Source organism: Tursiops truncatus, chromosome 3 (genome assembly GCF_011762595.2).
Source record: "Tursiops truncatus isolate mTurTru1 chromosome 3, mTurTru1.mat.Y, whole genome shotgun sequence".
Lineage (NCBI taxonomy): Eukaryota > Metazoa > Chordata > Mammalia > Artiodactyla > Delphinidae > Tursiops > Tursiops truncatus.
In genome coordinates this window covers 70,563,264-70,583,976 of record NC_047036.1, presented here as the reverse complement: position 1 = coordinate 70,583,976, position 20,713 = coordinate 70,563,264, and the positions used below count along the sequence as shown (strand labels likewise).

At 36.8% G+C, this 20,713-nt stretch overlaps 1 protein-coding gene across 16 annotated transcripts in view; it reads left to right on the top strand.

The window, feature by feature from the left end:
* Nucleotides 1-20,713, top strand: part of MEF2C (myocyte enhancer factor 2C) — a 149,840-nt gene that overhangs the window by 37,201 nt on the left and 91,926 nt on the right. For 8 of the 16 annotated variants that reach the window (XM_073802284.1, XM_073802285.1, XM_033853004.2 and 5 more), the window contains exon 2: nt 17,830-18,025. In XM_073802284.1, coding sequence (XP_073658385.1) covers nt 17,972-18,025 — 54 coding nt within the window. In that variant the 5' untranslated portion in view covers nt 17,830-17,971. Of the gene's footprint in view, nt 1-14,602; nt 14,753-14,821; nt 14,840-15,755; nt 16,055-17,829; nt 18,026-20,713 lie in introns of those variants that run through there. The other 8 variants (XM_073802287.1, XM_019929726.3, XM_019929720.3 and 5 more) reach the window with 6 other exon arrangements.

Sequence of the window (20,713 nt, the reverse complement as noted above, 5' to 3'; positions counted from 1 at the left end):
ATTAAGATATGATATTTACGAATTTATTCAGTTTAACCAAAAACAACAGCAAAGGATAAAGAGTAGCCCAATTTTCATGTGAAGGGGAAAGTAAATATAGATCACATCAGGAATATTTTAAGTTCCATGAGGGCATGAATTTTTATGTTTCATTCATTTTATTCCTTTATATCCCTTAGAATAGTGCCTGGAACATAGCAGTTACCCGCCCCCCCAAAAAAAATGGTTGAATGAAGGAATGAATTTAATGATTTTTTGCATATGTAACATAGGTTTCCATATGTAACATATGTACGTATGACCTAAGGAATCAAGTGATATTAAATAACAAAGCAAATTTCATGGAACTCCTGAGCAATTCTGGCTAAAGCCTAAGATAATTTTAGTAGCAGGAATTCTTGTAACATAATGCCATTGCAAGGCCACAAGCTACTATTCTTAAGGACTTTTTAATAAAGGCTAGAAGGTAACTATCACAGTGATGACATTTTTAAAAGAAAACCAAGTATGACCCAAGGAACCACCATTACTAACTCTCTTATTTGCAGACTTAAAAATATACAAGGAAAAAAATATATACAGGAAAAGAAACATATATATATATACAAGGAAAAATTTCACTATGATTTGTCATACATTTGTTATACATCCTGTAACACCCTGGGTGTGAGTATAAAAACTGGTCCTATGAGAATATTTTAACCTTCACTGTAAAGTGTGAAGGAGAAGGGATAGGTATAATCTCAATTTTCCAAGCCTTTTGATTTTGTTCTGTATGACATCCTCATCCATAAATTGGGAAAATATTCCTTAAACCAGGCAGATTTGAATGGTAGCTAAAGGAATAGTGAAATAAATAATTTGTACATTCAATTTAAAGGGTTCTGTGTAAAGAGAGTTTTTGAAGTCTGGCCCTTGAAAAGGCAAGATCAGAACGCAGTGTGACCTTGGTAGACTGGAGAACTGGTCAGAAATCATGAAGTCAAGGGAAAAAAAAAAAAAAACTCTTTAAATACAAACTGTGGAAGAGTTGGCTGGAAGCAAATCTGGCAGGGGAAAAAATACTAAATTGGAATAAATGAAAAGGTAAACATTTACTTTAGAATTCATGCAGTGTGTGGATAATTAAAATTATGTATCTGATAGGCGTATACAAGAGCCTTTTTTTAGTACTATGTGTATTTTTGGACTCCAGAGCTAAAGGCAGGTGTGACTTGAAATGAAGAGCCACAAAGATGGGGGAAAAAAGAGAAACTAAAGCAAGGAAAGCATGACAAAAATAGATATAATTCAATTCACAGTCTTAAAGCACATGACATGAAAACATGATCACCCGGTGTTGTTCTCTCTACAGAGGCTAGAACAACAGGACTGGGCCTAAAGCATTCTGTGAGGGATTAGCTATAAGTAAGAATTTCCTGAGAGTGAGAGTTGTGAGATATCAAAATAGGTTAGTGAGGAAGGTTATGTTGCTCCTTTTCCGGAAGGCCTTAAAAGAGAGGTAGAATCTTTATGAAATAATTTGGGTATGGTATTATCTGAAGGAGGGAAAAAATGATATGACCTTGCATGGCCCCTGCCGCTATTAATATCCTGCATTTCTGCTCTTACCTTGGCTGAATGGAAATGTAGATATGTATTTCTACAAAAAAAAAAAAAAAAAGACTTTTGCTCTTCTGTAACATAGCAAAATTTATCTTTCTCATAAAGAGCATTTTAAGGCAAGTGAAATGTCCAAGCCCACCCTGAAATTCTCCATATTAAATTCAGAGAAGCAGTTATTAACTATATTCCTCTTCACTGATTTTTTTCAGAGAAACTGGATAGAGACTGTGCCATTATTCATTGTTTTCCAATTCATAAGTTATAAAAGATGAACATTTTTATACAGTTTTGACTTTCAGAATCCTCAGGAATGTGGCCAAATAATGATTTGGTGTGTTAACTAGTTGCTTCATGATCATGTCCACTTTTCTAACATCTAAAAGTAACGTGTTCCCCCTCCACTTCTCAGAACTCTCTTATTACTGGATCCACCCACAGGCATGAGTGACACCGACATAAAAGTTATTCCAGAGGTGTCTTCGCTGTGAAAGGCAGTATTTGCCAACAGGTCCTTTCTTACCGAGTTAGAAATCTCAGAGATTTCCTGTTTACCACAAGCCCTCTCAAAGTGCCTGGGATACATAGGCAGCCATTTTGAGCTTTCACTTTGCAGTCACCTGCCTAGCATCTTAAATTGAATTCAGTCTTGGATATAATGTGCCATTGTTGCTTATGGAGTTTTTGAGTGGCACTGACCTATAGTGCTCATCAACTGGTACAGTAAACATGTATAAATATATAAATGAAGACATATGTACCATAGTATTCTGCCTATGAAAGTAGGAGGAAAGGCTGATACATGCTGAAAGTATACAATTACATCCTCATACTCTGTAGCTCTGATAGAGCGAGCTCTGTGATACATTGTGGGAAAAAAATGATGTGAACTTCTGTAACACACTAGTGTGTGATTTTTCTTCCAACCATCATAAATATATTGCAAAGTAGGTCAACCGTTATTGTACAGTTAATTTGTATATTTTATTAGGTTGTGTTTTATAAAGTTGATAGCCATAAAATTACTTCTAAAAGAATATATTTAAAGAGGTAGCATTGCAGTTATACCCAGAGGTCTCAAACACAAAGAATTCTAAAGAAGTAGGTAAATGTATAAAATTCTAAAGTGGAAACTCTACTGCCCATAGAAGAATATTGTAGTAGACCATAATTTGAGGAGATGTAGAAATATGGGGGAGTGAAGAGACAATGACCAGGGTAATACCAGGGTTGGTTAGATCTAGGTGAGAAACCTCCCCGAGGTACTTTGAAGGAGAGCAAGATGACTGCCCCAAGCCTGGTGGCAAGATATCTGTAATACTCTCTGTAATCATCATCTTATCGTAAATGAAGTTGACTCTTCTGACCCATCCTCAGGAAGACACCTGTTTTGATGGTTACCAAGAGTCGAGATGAATATATGCTGATTCATATACACTCACCTGCTTTCCCTGGTGAGCAGCCATATTCATTTGTAGAAAGGAGGGGGAAAATACCATTGGTGCTGATCAGCCAGTAAATGCTGATATTTTAATGAAAGGTATCTAACTCAAGTTTCATCCTGTTCCCCTGCTAGTACAGTGAAGTAAACTCTTTTTTTGCCATCAAGAGTAAGAGAATGTTAGACACATTAAAGAACATTGATTTTAAAAGAATTTCTTAGATTCCACTAAATCCCTCTGAATATCACATTTTCTGTATAGAATTTTAACTTTAAAGTACTCTTTTGAATATTACCTTGCAGCATGGAGAAGTAGCAGAGTGTGTGATTCGAATACTAAGTCTAGGACTGGATTTATAAGGGTTCACATTATAACTCTAACACTAGCCCTGTGACCGTGGGCAAGTAATTTAACCTCTCTATCCTCCAGCCTTTGTTTCTGTGAAATGAAAATGGTAGTAGTGCCTTCCTCATAGGCTGTTATGAGGATTAGAGTCAATATATGTAAAGTTTTTAGTGCCATAATATTTTATAATTTATAGCTAATTATTTATTAAATTTCTAAATATGATTTGTAGTCCAAAGTACATAATATAACCTTGATCTTAACTGCTTATTTTGCTTGAGGCTGAGGTGAACCAACTTTTCAAAGCAAAAAAAAAAATGAAAAAACAATTATATTTACCAAGCAATTAAACATTTTTGTCAGCTTATTGTTTCTCTAGAACTATATCCTTTGGAGAAGCATTCTGACCTCATTGTGTCTTACACCTTTATTGAATTTATACCATTTAGGAACTTGAAAGGGGGCTTTAGAAATTGAACCCAGCTCCCTTTATATGTCTGAGGAAAATTAGACTCAAGGGAGTTGACTGGCCCAAAGACCTGCAGCTCCTGGGTAGCAGAATCCACCCAAGAGTCTGATTCCAAATAGAGCTTTCTTTCCACTGCACTCTACTGCTTTCTGGTGCTTTGGACTTTGGAAACAAATCACACTAATTGCTAAATATTTTTTATTAATATTTTTACTTTAAAAGAACAGCAGTTTTCTGCACCTGATGTTATGTTTGTATTCCTTTGTCAAGCTAAGAGAATAGATTGTTGTTTTATCAATTATTCAACAATAGTGTTAGGTTTTTCTTTGAGCCAGGCACTGAGCTAAGTGTTGGTTTGGGGCATATATATTCAGTAGTCAGAGGAAAGAAGCTTGATCCTTTCTTTAAAGCTAGCATTTCCCAAGGGATATTCCTGATACATCTGTAAATACTACAGATTCTGGCATCTAGCATATTAAAGACTATGAACAGTCCTGTAGCAAAGAAATCTATTTTCCTAATTTTTTTGATTTCCTGACCTTTTTTTAGGGTGTGGAGGGGTAGGGTGGGCGGGGGATCACTTGTTAGCATCCTTAGAAACCAGTGATCTTTGGAATCCACTTTGGGATTTCTAAGGAGAATCATGAGCTTGCTTCCACCAATGGTTGCTTTTTTTTAGACCTTAGGTTTTAGAGAATCAGGATGAAAAACTGTCCGTGTCAGTAACTTCTGATTTTTGTAGCACGGCTTTTTTATAGGTAAAGTACTGTAATACTTTCCATGTAGTATTATCTGCCAAGGATGACTTGGACTTTCCTTGAAAAGAACCTGGGACAGAATGTGTAGACATGCTGAGATAAGGAGCCTCCCGCCAGGCCTTCAGCCCAGGACCCAACTCCGCTACCCCCCCACCCCCCGCGGTGCCCGCCCTGTGCAGCTCATTTGCCTGCCCTGCCTGCATCTTACAGAGGAAACATTCTGTTCGTCTGAGAACACCTCTATTCCTAGCTCTTTGACAGTTTCACTTTCCATATCCCCTCGGTTCTAAACATGTGGAAAAAGAGATAAAGAAAGGTGATGAAATGAAAAAATCGAGTGGGGAATGCTTCAAATAGAGGGAAGAAACTCGTATTTATGTGCCTGCTTTGTATGCAGCTGTGACTGGGTTTTGGAGGGGGAGGAAAGTGTCCTCCAAAGGTCATCTTACAAGATAGGGAGGGAGGTGCGTATGCAGTGTGAAGTATTGGTTAGCACTGAGAATAAAATAAAACACTATGCTAGTTTTTACTAGAACAATGTCTATACTGTGATTCATTTAGGAAAGGAAAGAAGACATCTTGACTAAAAAAAAAAGAAACTTTGCAAATTTGTGATTCTTTTTCAGGGCATTTAACCAATAATAATGAAAATAGATTAGTGTTAATTTAGGCTTCATGGTAAACTGTACAACTTACCGTACTTTAAAACTGATAAATTATGTTCACCAAATAGGACATAAAAAGAAAATGATGGAATAAAGGATCAAATTTATACCACTCTCCCAAAACATGACAGGGGAGGGAAAATTGAAAATATATACCCATTATTCCTTAAGTAAGGTTTCCTTGAATAGGAAATTTTGACCCCTCCCCTTACTTAAAATACTATAGTTTTTCATTGGACATTTATATTTTACAACTTTTAAAATTAAAGTGTCTGTTGTTCTTCATTCTAATTTCCTGTTTATTAAAATTCATAATCCTTAAATTTTGTATTTTTCCCTTAAAAATGCCTTAATTTTAAAAATACTAGATGATTCAATTTGTCTATTCATTCTAAATTGGAAATTAATCTGTTTGGCTTGAGGCTACATAGCTGACTCCAAAGATGTGTGAATGTTTCCCATACAGTGAGACACTGGGAAACATTGTCTCATTGATTATCACTGAGATCTTAATCAAAACTGTGCTGATTGCTTGGGAGTTGGGCCCTATGAGAGAGGAAATAAATCAACCTAAAACAATGACTGTTACATTAGTAATGTTGTGAGATTGTTTATTTCTAAAAGAGTTTTAAAAATACGATTTAGGGCTTCCCTGGTGGTGCAGTGGTTGAGAGTCCGCCTGCCGGTGCAGGGGACACGGGTTCGTGCCCCGGTCCGGGAAAATCCCACATGCCGCGGAGCTGCTGGGCCCGTGAGCCATGGCCGCTGAGCCTGCGCGTCCGGAGCCTGTGCTCCGCAACGGGAGAGGCCACAACAGTGAGAGGCCCGCATACTGCAAAAAAAAAAAAAAAAAAAATACGATTTAAAAAATACAATTCTGTATTTTACATTTGCAGAAATTTTGTGTTGTGTTTGTCAGATTGCTCATGGTACTATCCATATTTAGCACTGCAAAATGAACTTATATCCACAAGACCTATTTCAACCAGTGGGCATTACTTCAGTGAAATAACCACATCTCAAGGGAGAACACACCGTTGGATCCAACTAATATAAATTTAGAAACCTTTTGCATTATACTATATTCTCTGTGTTTCAAAGTATTTATAATTTCCATAAAGTTAAACAAGTTTACGCAGAGAATTTCAGAAATTGAATTGCATCCAACTAAATTTTTACAAATGAATGTGGATCTATTTTTTTATTTGAGCCTCACAACCTCATTATAGAATATACGTGTTGTTATTCCCATTCTATAGCTGAGGAAACTTAAGGTTCAGGAAACTATGAATTGGCCAAATTTATACCACCAGCGACAGGTGGAGTGCTGGAGTGTTCACCCTCCAAATGCAGCCTTGCTCCATCCATGGTTTACGTCTCTCCTCAGATGTCATCTTTTCAAATAACCCTTCCCTGACAGCGTTATTCACCTCAGTCAGCCCTTTCCTGTTCAGTCACCCCTACCTAGCCTGTTCTGCTGTGGTATTTTCTCCGTAGCAGTTTTCTCTCTAAAATCATTGTATTCTCTTGTTTATTGCTTCATTCCCCCTTTCAAGCCTCGGGTTCATGATGACCAGGACCTCTGTTTGGTTCACAGTGGTGTCTCTGGCACCTCTTAATCATGCTCGATGCGTTTATGTCTCTGTGACTGTTGATCAGACTTTTTCATTGATATCTGTAATATTAAACATCATGATTTTGGCTCTTGGCCTCTGATGACATCAACTTGGCCAGGATTTGATTGCCCGCGTGGTCCAAGCTAGAGTTTAATTTAACATCTATAATGAGACTACACCAAATACATATAGCTACGTATAGTTCATCTGCTCCAAAGCTGGGGCAGATAGACTGCCTTGTGTCTTGTTAGAGGATCTGCACTGCGTACAGCCACCTTAATCACATTTCTGACATTTAACCGTCACCATTCTTGACCACCACCCCTGACAAAAGTTCTGATGTATTCAAGCCATGCGTTACACAGCCCTAGCGTGTTTTACAGTCAGAGGGGCAGTCATGTAGAGTCCTCTTGTCCTGGAGTTTTACACAGATAAAGGGAGGATATAGTTTTGAGAGGAATGCTCCAACTACAAAGTGCATCCTGAAGGCCATTTAGCTCACAATGAAGGTCTGTGTTTTAAAATAGCACTATAACAAAGTAACTACAGAGTTTTGGCAAGGGTTTCAACTATTTATAGAAGTAAGTAAGGCATAGTAAATAGTGCCACAGTACCCAGTTCTCCCTTTCGCCATAACCCCAAACTTATGAGAAGCACTGTAATTATATTTTTCTACTTACGAAAAAAAAAAAATCATAGTAGCCATTATCAGTTTAACCATACGGAAGCTCAGGCTGAGATTTCTTTTTTAAATGCATAGTTTTGATTTTCAACAGCTGCACTGGGTCTTTAATCATATATTATCTTTATGAAGCCTTTTTCTAACATATGTTAATTGGCTGTTTTCTGTGACAAATTATGAGCTCTTACTTTGATGAGGTTCAATTGCAATCATGTTGGAGTCGAGTACATAGAGTTTCCACCCCTGCTGGCTCCTCAAACCACTACAAACATCCGCACGTCACTGCAGTGCTGAGTAATGGCAGGATTTGGGCTGGCTGATTTCGCTACAGATTTTTTTTTTCCACGGGATATTTTCAGCTTCTTTGTACTAAATCTGTTGCAGGGTTTGCCCTTTTTAGCAGAAGCATGCTCTAAAATTAACATCAAATCTTATTGGAGATTACTATAATACAGTGAGAAATATTTCATAATACAATACCCGAGCGTCTGTTGTGCTTTACTAAAATTTTAATACATTTGTTAGACATTTTGTAGCAAAGTCAGTCATTTGTGGGGTTGGTGTTTTCTACATCATCAGCATTTTGTAATAAATATTTTGAATTTTCCTCTTTGCATGAGGAAAAGAACAGTTATTTATTGAGAGCTGATCAAGTATGTATTTAGCTATCATAAAGAAAATGCACATACTCTTTTTTTCCAGGTGTTGCCAAACATCAGTATGCTAAAGATTCCATTATATTTTCTTTTTTCTTTGTAGTTCCATCTGTTGGTCAAATGATAAAAGGAATTACATGTTCCATCAAGGTTAATGTCCTATAAGATGCGTAACATCCATCCAGTCATCTGTCCTAATGTCAGTTTTTAATGTATGATTAGGATGAACAGATATGTTCTAATTCTTCTACTCTGAGAACTGTGACAGGTAGCCTGCATCAGACACCAGCAGATGATCAGTGATAGCTATTGTTAGACTAGGTATAAAAATACAGTGCATTTGTTTATATTCACAGGAAAGTAGTCAGGGCAGTGATTAAGGTCTTCAGAAACTGTTTCAAACACCAGTCATATTGAGATTAATTTCACTGTGTTTCTGCCTTGCCACCTAAGGTAAAGGATCTGTGAACTGAGGTTCTCCAAAGCCAAAGCTAGGGGTCATATTTCCATACAGGTATTAAGAGTTTAGAATAAGATGAGCCAGATGTGAATAGGAGCGTCTCCTCAAGAGGCTGTTTTTAATCAGCCATTTCCCTGGAGTAGCACACAATCAATGAGCTCTAAATCCTGAGGCTACCTGCGCACATAGGAAGGCCTGGGAACATCATTATAGAACTTACAATTGAGTATACGTGAAAAAATTAGAGCAGAAATTAAGGGTAAGAAAGGTTAACTTCGGAAGTCTTACTTTGGTACTGCTGTTTTAGAGGGTCTTAAAGAGATCATTTCAAATGTTCAAAAAAAAAGGAATATTAAACTCAACTAAATGCAGGTACTACTCTATTAAAAGATCCTTGTAAATAAGCCAAATGAAAAGTTGTTATTGATTTATGTCAGCCAGAACCGTTTAAACATGTGTATTGTTTTGAGGAGGTACATGTGCATGAATTTCATCCTGAGTAAGTAAAGTTGTTTTTTTTTTTTTTTTCCATTCATAGCACTACTGCTAGGGAGAAAGGCTTCAGGGGTCCTGCATGATCTTCAGTGTGACTGTGGAGTCAGGCGGTGCCCTGTCTTGAGCTAGTGGACACAAGGAAATTTAGTTCCACTTGATAAGACACATATACTTAATTGGCTTTAAGAAAATAAACCAAGAATGATGTGTAAATGAAACAGAGAACTTGGCACTTGACTACATGGAAGCCGTGAGCCATGTGGCTTAATTGGGGCCAGTTGGGATCATTTAATGATTGCTGTCAGAAGATCAGATGTAATTCTCCTTATAAGAAGACCACAGTGGGATAGAGTTAAACAAATTGTCATCAGAGGTTTCAGATGAACAAAGCCTTAATTAGGTTGATTAGGATGCTGTAAAGGAGATGAAGAGAAATCGAAAAATTGATGAATCACTCACTGGGTTCCGAGCCACATATAATGGTAATATCAAATATCTTTTTTTCGATTTGAGGTATGACTGGCATTTTGACTATTATATAAATTATCATAGAAGGTTTTTATATAAACGTTTTAAATTTCTAAAGCTTAGCTAGAGACAAAAGTAAATGACATTCAGTGAATGTAAATAGCAGATGATTTATCAAGCATATTCTTCTTAATGTAGAACAAAAACATTGGCAGGAGGACAATAGTATTTCTTCTCATTTCAAGGTCATCCTTAAATGTTACATAAATTGGTAAGGTAAATAACAACAGAGGCAAATTATTTTCAAGGACATAATTTTCAATCATTAATGTAATGTTTGAATACAGAGTATTATTTTATTACTTAGCCTTTACTTAGAATGTCCTTTTAACCATTCATATCACAATCCTAATAATACTGGGATTATTTACTAGTGATAATACTCAGGACTACTCAGATATCTTAAAATGTACTCGTTTTACCCACATATTATGAAAGACTAAAATATGTTTCTTCCCTTTTCTGCAGTTTTATAGGAAAATATTACCTCTGTACAAACACATACAGACACACAAATGTATTAGTAAGGCTGAAGACTGTGTCTCATACACTCAGGCTTTTGAGGAAAAATGTGTAGAATATTTACATTTTAATAATGAAATATGATATATTAAAGATTAAGAAAATAATGAATGTAAGATTTTTCTGACAGGATCATTAGATGCCTGGGAATTCAGATTTTTGTCATAAGATGAAAATTTTTTTTATTTTTTTTTTGTGGTATGCGGGCCTCTCACCGTTGTGGCCTCTCCCGCTGTGGAGCACAGGCTCCGGACGCTCAGGCTCAGCGGCCATGGCTCACGGGCCCAGCCGCTCCGCGGTATGTGGGATCCTCCAGGACCGGGGCATGAACCCGCGTCCCCTGCGTAGGCAGGCGGACTCTCAACCACTGCGCCACCAGGGAAGCCCAAGATGAAAATTTATAATAGCAACATCTCCCATTTCAAGCCTAGCTTGCGTTGAAGGCTGACAGTTTTGTTTCACTGATATTGGTGTTGTGTAGTGCTTAACTTGCTTTGTTCAATAACAGCAACAAAAAATCCAGCTGCATTTGCTTTTGGAAAAGTTACAGCTGGGGAACAGAACACACTCTGTGATGCTTAGTAGCTCTTGCTGTGTGATGAGGACGCTGCGGATTTACCTTGTGGTGACCCTGCCACATCGCGAAGTGGCCTTTGGAAGAAAACATGGTGAAAAATTAGGAAAACAAAGACTTGCTAGAACCCTGACTTAATTACTCAATATGATGTAGAAAGACTAAAAACTGTGGTGTGGTTGGGTAGCACAAGGCTTTTGACATATTTAGACTGTTTGGAGTTTATTTTAGCATGGGGGTTGGAGAATGCCGTTTAAGCTCCAGTGTGAAAAAAAAGTCCAAGGCAAAATATACCGCAGGTGATAATGACTGGGAAGCCGTGCTTCCCTTGTGTTTATTAAATTGTTTATAATGCAATACAGTTGTTTAAAGGTAAGTGTCTCCTAAATTCTAGAATTGTGTAAATAAAATGATTTATATCAGTGATAATGGCAGGTTAGGCCCACTTATTAAATTAATTGCAGGGGTTTTCAAAACGAGTTCCTTTTTAGCCTTATTATATTTCTGACATACATTTCATCTCCTTTTGTCCTTGGGGAAAGATATTAAAGTAGGACTAGAAACATTAATGTAGAGTTTTCAGCAGCCGTGGTCATTGGGAAAATTGATGTATTTCCCTAGTTATTTCTACTTTTGCAGCCTGAAGCTCTTCCATGACTGATACTTATGAGGAACTTCTTAACTTTTATAACACTGTAAGTTTCTCTTCATATAATGATTATTGTTAATGGATAAATGAGGTATTACCTTTAGAAGTTGCCCATCATCATCTCTGCAAAGTAAGGTCTTCGTGGTATATGTAAAGACTATGGTTCACTTGATAACCTTATTGTGTATGACTTTCAGTTTATGCCTCAAAACTGAAGCAATCTTGCAAGTAGTAAGCCATGTTCCCAGTCCTACTATGTACCTAGTCTTCACCTGTAGTACCACATTTAATGATTACAACCATCCTGCAGATGAAGAAGTACATTCCCAACTTTTTGTAAGGCAAGGGAAGAGTGGTTCCAAGTGAGTAAGTCATTAGTCTTTAGTCACTCAGCTTCTAAGTACCAAGTTAGAGTTCATACCCTGAGCTTTTCTGACTCCAAAATCCATTCAACTTCCACTTCTCAGTATAAATTATTCTTATTCCATATATGAGAGGCTATATAAATATAATGAAAGATAAAGTGAGGTTATCAGTCTGCTTCTGTATAAATGAAAATGTTCTTAATAGTCATTAAAAATAGTGACTGAAGAAAATATTCACCTGAGAGATAAAAATCTTAATGAATTAATTCATTAATCAACTCATAGTTATTAACTCCTACTATATGCCTGGCACTAGGGTAGAAACTGAAACCGCAAAAGTCAGATAAAACAGACTTGGCCCACAGATGTTGAGGAAGATGGCAGACAGGCAATTTCAGTTGTGACAAGTGCTACAAAGGAGGACATGGTGCTATGAGTCCTTATAGGGGAATTTGATGTGATCAGGAGAGCGCGAAGTGCTTCCTGGAGAGATGAAATGTGCTGAGACAGAAAGGAAGGGAAGAGGTTAAGGAGGCACGGAGGGGAAGGCAGAGCGCTCCAGGCCGCAGGAATTGCATGTGCGCTGTGGCAGGAAGGAGCCTGGCAGGTGTGGGGAACTGAAAGACAGTTGACATTATGTTACTGTTCTGAAGATGACTCAAAATTCATCGTACTGGGCTTCCCTGGTGGCGCAGTGGTTGGGGGTCCGCCTGCCGATGCAGGGGACGCGGGTTCGTGCCCCGGTCCGGGAGGATCCCACATGCCACGGAGCGGCTGGGCCCGTGAGCCATGGCCGCTGAGCCTGTGCTCCGCGACGGGAGAGGCCACAACAGTAAGAGGCCCGCGTACCGCAAAAAAAAAAAAAGAAAAAAATTCATCATATTAACTTGGAATAAATTGAGAAAATAACTTTGTTTATATTCATGATAATGAAATCCAGTGGGGAAGAATGGGTAATTTTATTACCCTTAAGAGGATGTCTTAGCTATGTGTCTTTAGGACAAATTCAGCTTGCATTCGTAGCTAGGGTAGTATAACATTCTGTATAATACATGGCAAGCTTAGAGAGAAGTGAAGTGACTTTCAGGACCAAAGAAATATTCCCTAACTCATAAGACATCACATAGTTGAATAACAGTAAGATTAATAATTATTATATCTTTTGAAGTTCAGAATACTTCTTAAGAGAAAAAAATTAAGAGATCTGCTTGTTCCTTTTAACCAAAATATAATTACATGCCTCATGTGTCTTTCAAACATATCATAAAGTAGAAAGTTAAATGTATCTAGATGCACCATAATGAGCAAAGTTTTCCACTTAAACTAATAATGAATCATTTAATTGTTTGAATTAGTAATACCAGGCTTGCAGCAACTGGGCTTATGATCATTTTTGTCCCTTGCTAAGTATCCAGCTTGTATTTATTTAACCGTATAATTTCTTGTGTGATATAGCATGCTTGCTTTTCAGCTTGGAGTTTTTACAAAACATTTTATGAAGATGCTAGTGGTAGTGAAAATGTGAGTCAGTGAAAAAGTTATTTGCTAATATGAGTAAAAGAAAACCAGAATTCTTCATTGCAAACTGACATCACATATTTTAATGTTTTGTCATTATTCATAGGCTGTTTTTATTTAAGTGACTGCACGGTGCTTATTGTAGCAAAATACATGCTTTGCACAGATAAGTTTAGCAGCAGAGAATTAATTTCTTCCCACATCTTTCAATGTGGCATGGCAGTCTCACTCTAAGATCAAAACACAAAACTGAAGGTTATGTTTAATTTCTAAATCAAAGTGTTGTGGGAAGATGATTGAAATCTGAAGATGACTCTCATTCACTTGATATGTGGTTTTCTTCCTACAGAAATTTTATGGTAGACTGCCATTTCCATGTTAGAGAGAAACTAATAGTGATGAGACTAAAATAAATAGTTTCACTGTATACTGAAAGTTTATGTTAGTTACTTTGGTTCTTAGTCTGAATTTTTTTACGAACTCTGAAAGCTTCAATAACATAGGAATCTCTTGCCCCCCTGCCTCACCACCACCCAGTATATCTTTTTTTTTTTAATTATGGGGGCAAAGAAGTAATCCATGTATTTTCCCAACAAACATTGATTTTTTTTAACGGTTTTCATGATTCTGTTTTTTACCCAAAACCAAAGTATCCATCTGGCTCTTTGCTGTATAGAATCCTTCATTTGCCTCGAGGGAGTAAATTAAGATTATATGGCTGCATTAGCTGTGTCAGATGATTTGGGTGAGGTATGGTAAATGGTAATTGCAGTGTATCTCCTACTTCACCAAAATGAACTTGTTTGTTTTCTTATTTTTATTTCTTAAAGCAGTCATATAAAATACTAACCCAGAGCTGAAATGGATTTTTTTCTCAGGTGTTTTAAAAATAGGAGTTAGAAATGTTGTCCCCGTGTCTGGATTTTTCTCCTTGTCCCTTATCTGAACCTCTCAAAGGCCTCTCTGTGTGGGGTGAGCAGCCTAGCACACTCAGACAGTTCTGCTCAGAGAAGGAAGTGAAGAGTTTTGGTTCCCATTTTACACTTCTGGAACAGTTTAGGGAAGGAAGCACCTTTACACCTTTTATTGTTCGTGGTTGCTGACATCATATCCTTCCCTGACCAGTCTGTGCGTGTTTCCTGCCATTCTGTCAAGATTCTTCTGTGTTACTGGGAGGGATTTGTGGGAGGGAGGGAGTGAGGGGAGGAGAGGGGGAAGGGAGGGAGGTGTGTGTCACTCAGGGAACTTGTTTGTAAATGAGAGAGCCAGGGTGGGAGAAGGATCTTTAGCGTCTGTCCACAAGAAATTCTTCTCTCCTTGGGTCTCAAACCACTTTGCCTTCGTCTGTCTGCTTATGCCAAACTCAAAGTGAACAGAAGCCTCCCATAATGAAGTTCCCCTTTTTAGTAAGCAGCATGATTTTATTTTTCTTCTATTTAGGTTGGCAAAAAGAAAAAACGCAGAAGACTGTAGCTCTATAGAGTGTAACTATGGTAGAGTATTTGTTTTTCTTTTCTTTTTTTTTAAATTACTGATTGTTTCTCTGTAACTCTGTCATTTTCCAAGAATTCTTCTTTCATGTGGAAAGAAGTAGCGGTAAGGCTGCTGGAATTACTTTAAGCTTATGGTTGATTGTACATACATGAAAGTTCTCAGGGTAACTCAGATTCTACTATGTGCAGTTTAGCTATTATATTCTTTTCTTCATATACATACAAAACAATTTTTCAGATTACTGAAGTTATATAATCTCTTTTCAGCCCCTCTAGGCCTCCTACAAATTAATACTTGAAACCAACCTTACAATATAATTTTTGCATAAAAATCAGGTTAGAAAAATAGTTATGCTAAGAAAACAGCTACTGAGCTGTTGTTGACCTTCCTAACTCTGAATTTTTACTGACAGCCTTGAAACCTGCTGACCCATAATCTAACGTTCTAAGCAGAATGTTCTAAGGCACGTTTTACTTCATGCAAACAGTCTCATCCTCACCATATCTTACTCTGCATATGTACTTAATCATATCAAATTTTGCATTTCAGAAATGTTCAAAAGGCAGCACACTTTAAGAAATATTCATTTTTATGGGAAATAAGAAAATGTTTTAATTTTATTGAAATTTAAACTTACATCTCTCTACATTACCTTGCATATTTCAAAATGTCATCTTTAATCGATTATTTTATATATATACATATTGACACGTATCAGTTCTTTCTGGCAGAATACTTCCCGTAATGTTTTAAGAATTCAAAAAGAAAATCCTTGCTCTGCTCTTTTTAAGACGCGTCCCTCGTTTCAAAGTTGTGAAATATGGGGTGGTGAGATGGAGGAACTCTTCTAAGTTTGATTCATCAAGAACTCTGTCTTTCCAAGGAGACTTTTCTCCAGGGATGTTTCTCTACTCGTTTGGTTAGTTGTATTTTGAAATCAGGATCCGCAGAAGTTTTCTTCTTCCCCGCCTCTTCCACACTCTAATCTGTTCACCCTGACCTTCCACCTTAAAGTGAGTAAGCGCTTAGGCAGGCATAGTCCTGTAAGCCGATAGTGCCACTGCCTCAGCTCAATGAAAGAAAGGAAATTGTCCCATATGCATTTGCTGTGGATTCATGGGTTGGCTTTTCTGTGATCGAGGAAGCCTGTTTGTCTCTTTGGGTTCTTGCACATGCATGGGAAATACCATTCTATCTTGCTGCTTGCTTCTAAGGTAAGACTATAGGAAACACTGGAAAGTTGTCCAGTTGAGTGATATTTAATACCGTCACTAAAAATAGGTAGATGGACCGTGTTTGACAACAGTGAATATGCAGTTGTGCTTTGTGCATTTTTCATATTTTAATGTGATTTTTTTAATATATCTTACAGCTAATTTTTTCCTGTCTATTTGTCAAATGTGTGTTATTATTTATATAACTCTAAAACTCTGAACTACTTCCAACATTTAAAATTGCCGCTGGAGTAATAGTTTTGATGAGCACTGTGTGGTCGTGATACTACTCAACATACATATATTCTCAGAGGCAGAAGTGAGCTACAGTTTAATAGAAGGCACTGGGCAAAAGAGAATGGATGGTCTTAGTGTTTAAGCAGCACATAATCCACCAGAACTAATTATATCATAATAGCTTCTGCAATTAGATAATCACAGAAAACTTAAATTTAAAAAATTTACTCGAGGTGATAAAGAATTTAGAAATTAAATTAAAGAAATCAAAAGACAGCCGATGTGATCAGACCAAATGTGTAACAGTTCCAATTCCTGTTCCAATAACTTTGAATTGGAGCCAAATAATCTATTAAATAGCCAGGACAATGGCTTAGTATTACATAATACATGTGGGAATTTATCAGGTCGGTTGTCAGACACCAACTAAAGTAAACAGGGAAATTCAGAGCAATGTGTGAAGTAGTTGCATTCTTTGACATAAGACGGGATAGAATAATTGAAGCTATTGCCTGCAAATGAAGAAGCCACTGTGGAATGCCTTTTTGTTAACTTCCACATTTCACAGCAATTCACTTTCATTCAAATATTTTCAGATATAATTTAAAACAAAGAAAGATACATACTTTTAATACACTGGATTCTCTGGGTTTATCTTACATTGTTGATGATCACTTCTTTCATTTTAATTCATGGCCTAAAGATATCCAGTATATGGCAAGCTTCTATAATTTTATATCTTGCTCCCCAAAGAGATATGATGTGTCTTTTTAAAATATTTAAATTTAAGGAACTGATGGCTTATAAGAAATATAGTCATAAATGGAATAATACTCTAATTTTCATACCATTTCTTTCTTTTCTATGAATGATTATCTTTTTTGATTCTTGTATTCAAGATATAGCTTAAGGGCTTTCAAAAGGAAAAGATTTCACTGCTGATAGCTGCTTGTTATGTAAGATTAAATATCCCACATTATTTTTACAGTGTTCTCATAGCAGTGACTTTTAAAAAATAAGATTAAAGGATTTAGATTTAAATTCGTTGACATTTACATACATCAAATAGCACTTTCATAATAGTCCATCCTATTTGCATAACGAGGGACGTTATCACCTCTGCTGTCAAAACACGAGATTGTTTTCCCTTCAGAAATGAATTAGCTGCCCTACTTAGCATACACAGGTACATAAAGGTTCATTAACTCTCTGATATAGGTAATTTTTCACAACAGAAGGGTGAAAATAGTCACCTAGTTACATTAAAAAAATAGTAAGAAACTCTTTGCAAAAGATACATTTCAAGTGTTGGACTTTAAAGCATAGTTTTCATCATTTAAATGACTTGTTAAATTACTTACAAGATTATTTTAATCATAAGAACAAACCATTCCTACTTGATATGCTCCTACATGTGATATACCATGTACTTTTAACGGATGCTTATTTTCATTCATTTAATTTGATTAGTTCCATAGAGTTTTATTTTTAGAAAATTAGAATATTAAAGTGGTGCTTAATTTTTATTTTTTGTTCAGCAGGAACGAATGCAGGAATTTGGGAACTGAGCAGTGCAAGTGCTGAAGAAGGAGATTTGTTTGGAGGAAACAGGAAAGAGAAAGAAAAGGAAGGAAAAAATACATAATTTCAGGGACGAGAGAGAGAAGAAAAACGGGGACTATGGGGAGAAAAAAGATTCAGATTACGAGGATTATGGATGAACGTAACAGACAGGTGAGTGGGGTAAACTTCTGTGTGTGTTGTTATTTACATGGGCCATTTATTACACGCCCCCCCAGATATGTTAAGTGTACTGAAAACATTTTGAGCTTATAAACATCCATTAAGAGAAGTTTTAGTGAATTAAATGTGGTCAGTTTAAGTGCTGATAGTAAAGGGGAAAAAAAAATCACTCTATCTGTAAGAAATATACTTTACACATTGATGATTATTCACTTTTTACTTCAACATGAATTTTAAATGGAACTGCGTTTGCGTAACATGAATAGCTTAATAATTAAGAGTTAATAAGCATAATATTGCTCCACTGCATGCATCATCAAGCAAAGATATTCTTATATTCATAGGAACGAGGCCTTTTGTGGTCATCCATTTAGAGGTTTATAATATAGACTAAATATCCTGTATCAAAATGGCTTCCAGTCTATTCACAGTAAAAGGGACTTTGAAATACATCCAAAACGTTTAACATTGTGCTGACAACGAAATATTAGTCTCTTCAAACACAGAAGCGAGAACTATCAGTTAACTCATAGCATTTTCTTTAAAGCCTGAATTTTATAAACCTAGAGGCACATGTTATCATTTTTTTCTAGAACTCCAGTGATATCTGTATGATACAATTAATCTATTCTAAAGACTTTATACATGCAAATGCTCTCTTCAGTGAAGACTTGTATATTATGAATATCTGTGATTTGACTCTATTTTCCTTCACCCTTGGGGAGAGTGGATTTAGTTAGGGGAAGTAAGAATAGCCGGGTGGTCTGTATGCATCCTAATGTTAAATAATGGTTAAATAGCAAATGTTAATGGTTAAATAACAAATGTTTAACCTGATGTTAAATAGCAAATAATGGTTCCTGAGAGATATTACAGTACTGCCAGGTCCCAAACATTGCAAATGGATAATGGAACCTACAGAACAGACATTCCTTGACCACGGGGGAGGAGAGCGTTTTGGCTGTTGCCCATTTACACTGGGGAAAGCTAAGAGGACAGCCTCAGAGACGCCCCACCGGACTGTAATTTCCCCCAACACTCTTTCTGCCCTACTGTGCCTTTCTAGCTTCTTGGACCTTCTAGTGAGGCTAGAACTGATTCGTGCTTTAAAACTTTTTATTGCTACATGTGTAAATTATAATGAATAGAAGTTGTTATTTATGCCATCAAAGCCAGTATGCCATTAAGAGGTAAAGAAACTTTTTAGATTTTCAGATTTATACTCCTTTAAATTATTACACTTAAGGTACATATGACTTGAACTATTTTGGGCTGAAAATTGAGCTAAAGGATGAACAATGCTAAGATTTACGATGGATTCCTTCCGTGTTTTCCTACATATTGTGTATTGCTATGGGTCAAGCCAAAAAGCAATCATTCTGTCAATATAAAACCACAGTATTTTTTAATTGATTTATAGGTTGAAATTTTAAAACTGAAATATTGAACATCATATACCACTGACTATTTAGATCTTACTGTTTGGACTAGCACCTGTTTGGGGTGCAGTCAAAGCTTTATATGAATTAGCATCTACACTTCATGAATAATGCCAGTTAATTTCGGGGTTCATGAAATTTATTGTATCTTCCTTTTGCTTACAAGGACAAAAGAAAGTTTTTGCGGTTGAATTCATGAGCTTTCATTATGCTTTATAAAGGAATATAAAACTTACACAGGCATGCGAGAACGTTAACACTATACTTTTGAGCTAACAATTGAACGTTTTTTCGTAATTTAAATATAGTTGCGCCTACAATTGCTGTTACTCTCACCCATGTTAGAAGTCATGATAACTTTAAGAGAAGAAAACTTATTTAAATTCAGCTTAGTCACCCTTACTTTTTTTAATCCTGAAGATGAATTCCTTGGTTTTATTCTACAGAATTTAGGATCTGTGTAGTCTTTTCTTCGTCTTTAGGTTCAGTTGGCCCTTTAATTCAACACTCTTAAATGGAATTGGTAAAATTGAAAACTTCCATGTTTTAATATATATTTCAGTGATTATTTTACATGGCTATTGACAAACTTAAACAGCCATCTTACTTATAAATATTTGTCATGCGTGCCTCTCTTCTACTGTAAGAGTGATCGTAAGAGCCATTTGGGAGAGAGCCTAAAAGATGTAGGTCATGGGCTTCCCTGGTGGCGCAGTGGTTGAGAGTCTGCCTGCCAATGCAGGGGACACAGGTTCGTGCCCCAGTCCCGGAAGATCCCACATGCCCCGGAGCGGCTGGGTCCGTGAGCCATGCCCGCTGAGCCTGCGCGTCTGGAGCCTGTGCTCCGCAATGGGAGAGGCCACAACAGTGAGAGGCCCGCATACCGCAAAAAAAAAAAAAAAAAAGATGTAGGTCACTTCTGATAACCAGCACCAGCAAATCTGCAACAGCATGTCATACAAAGTGAGGAGACACCCCTAACCTAGGCTCCCTTTAAAGTATGTGTTCACATGTTGAAAAGAGAAACATTAACTGCTTTGCCCTTTTTGAAGCTTCCCCGCTGTAGACTCCCTAACAGAACCTCACACGATAGCTCACTGTCATCTTTTCTCAAAAGCGGTAAAAGCCTGCCCTGCCATTGCAAGTGTTTATTTGGCTATACAGAGCACAGGGTGTGTTTTTACAGAATAAGAAATACTGACTTAAAGTGTGAAATGAAATATTACAGAGCTGATGCGAT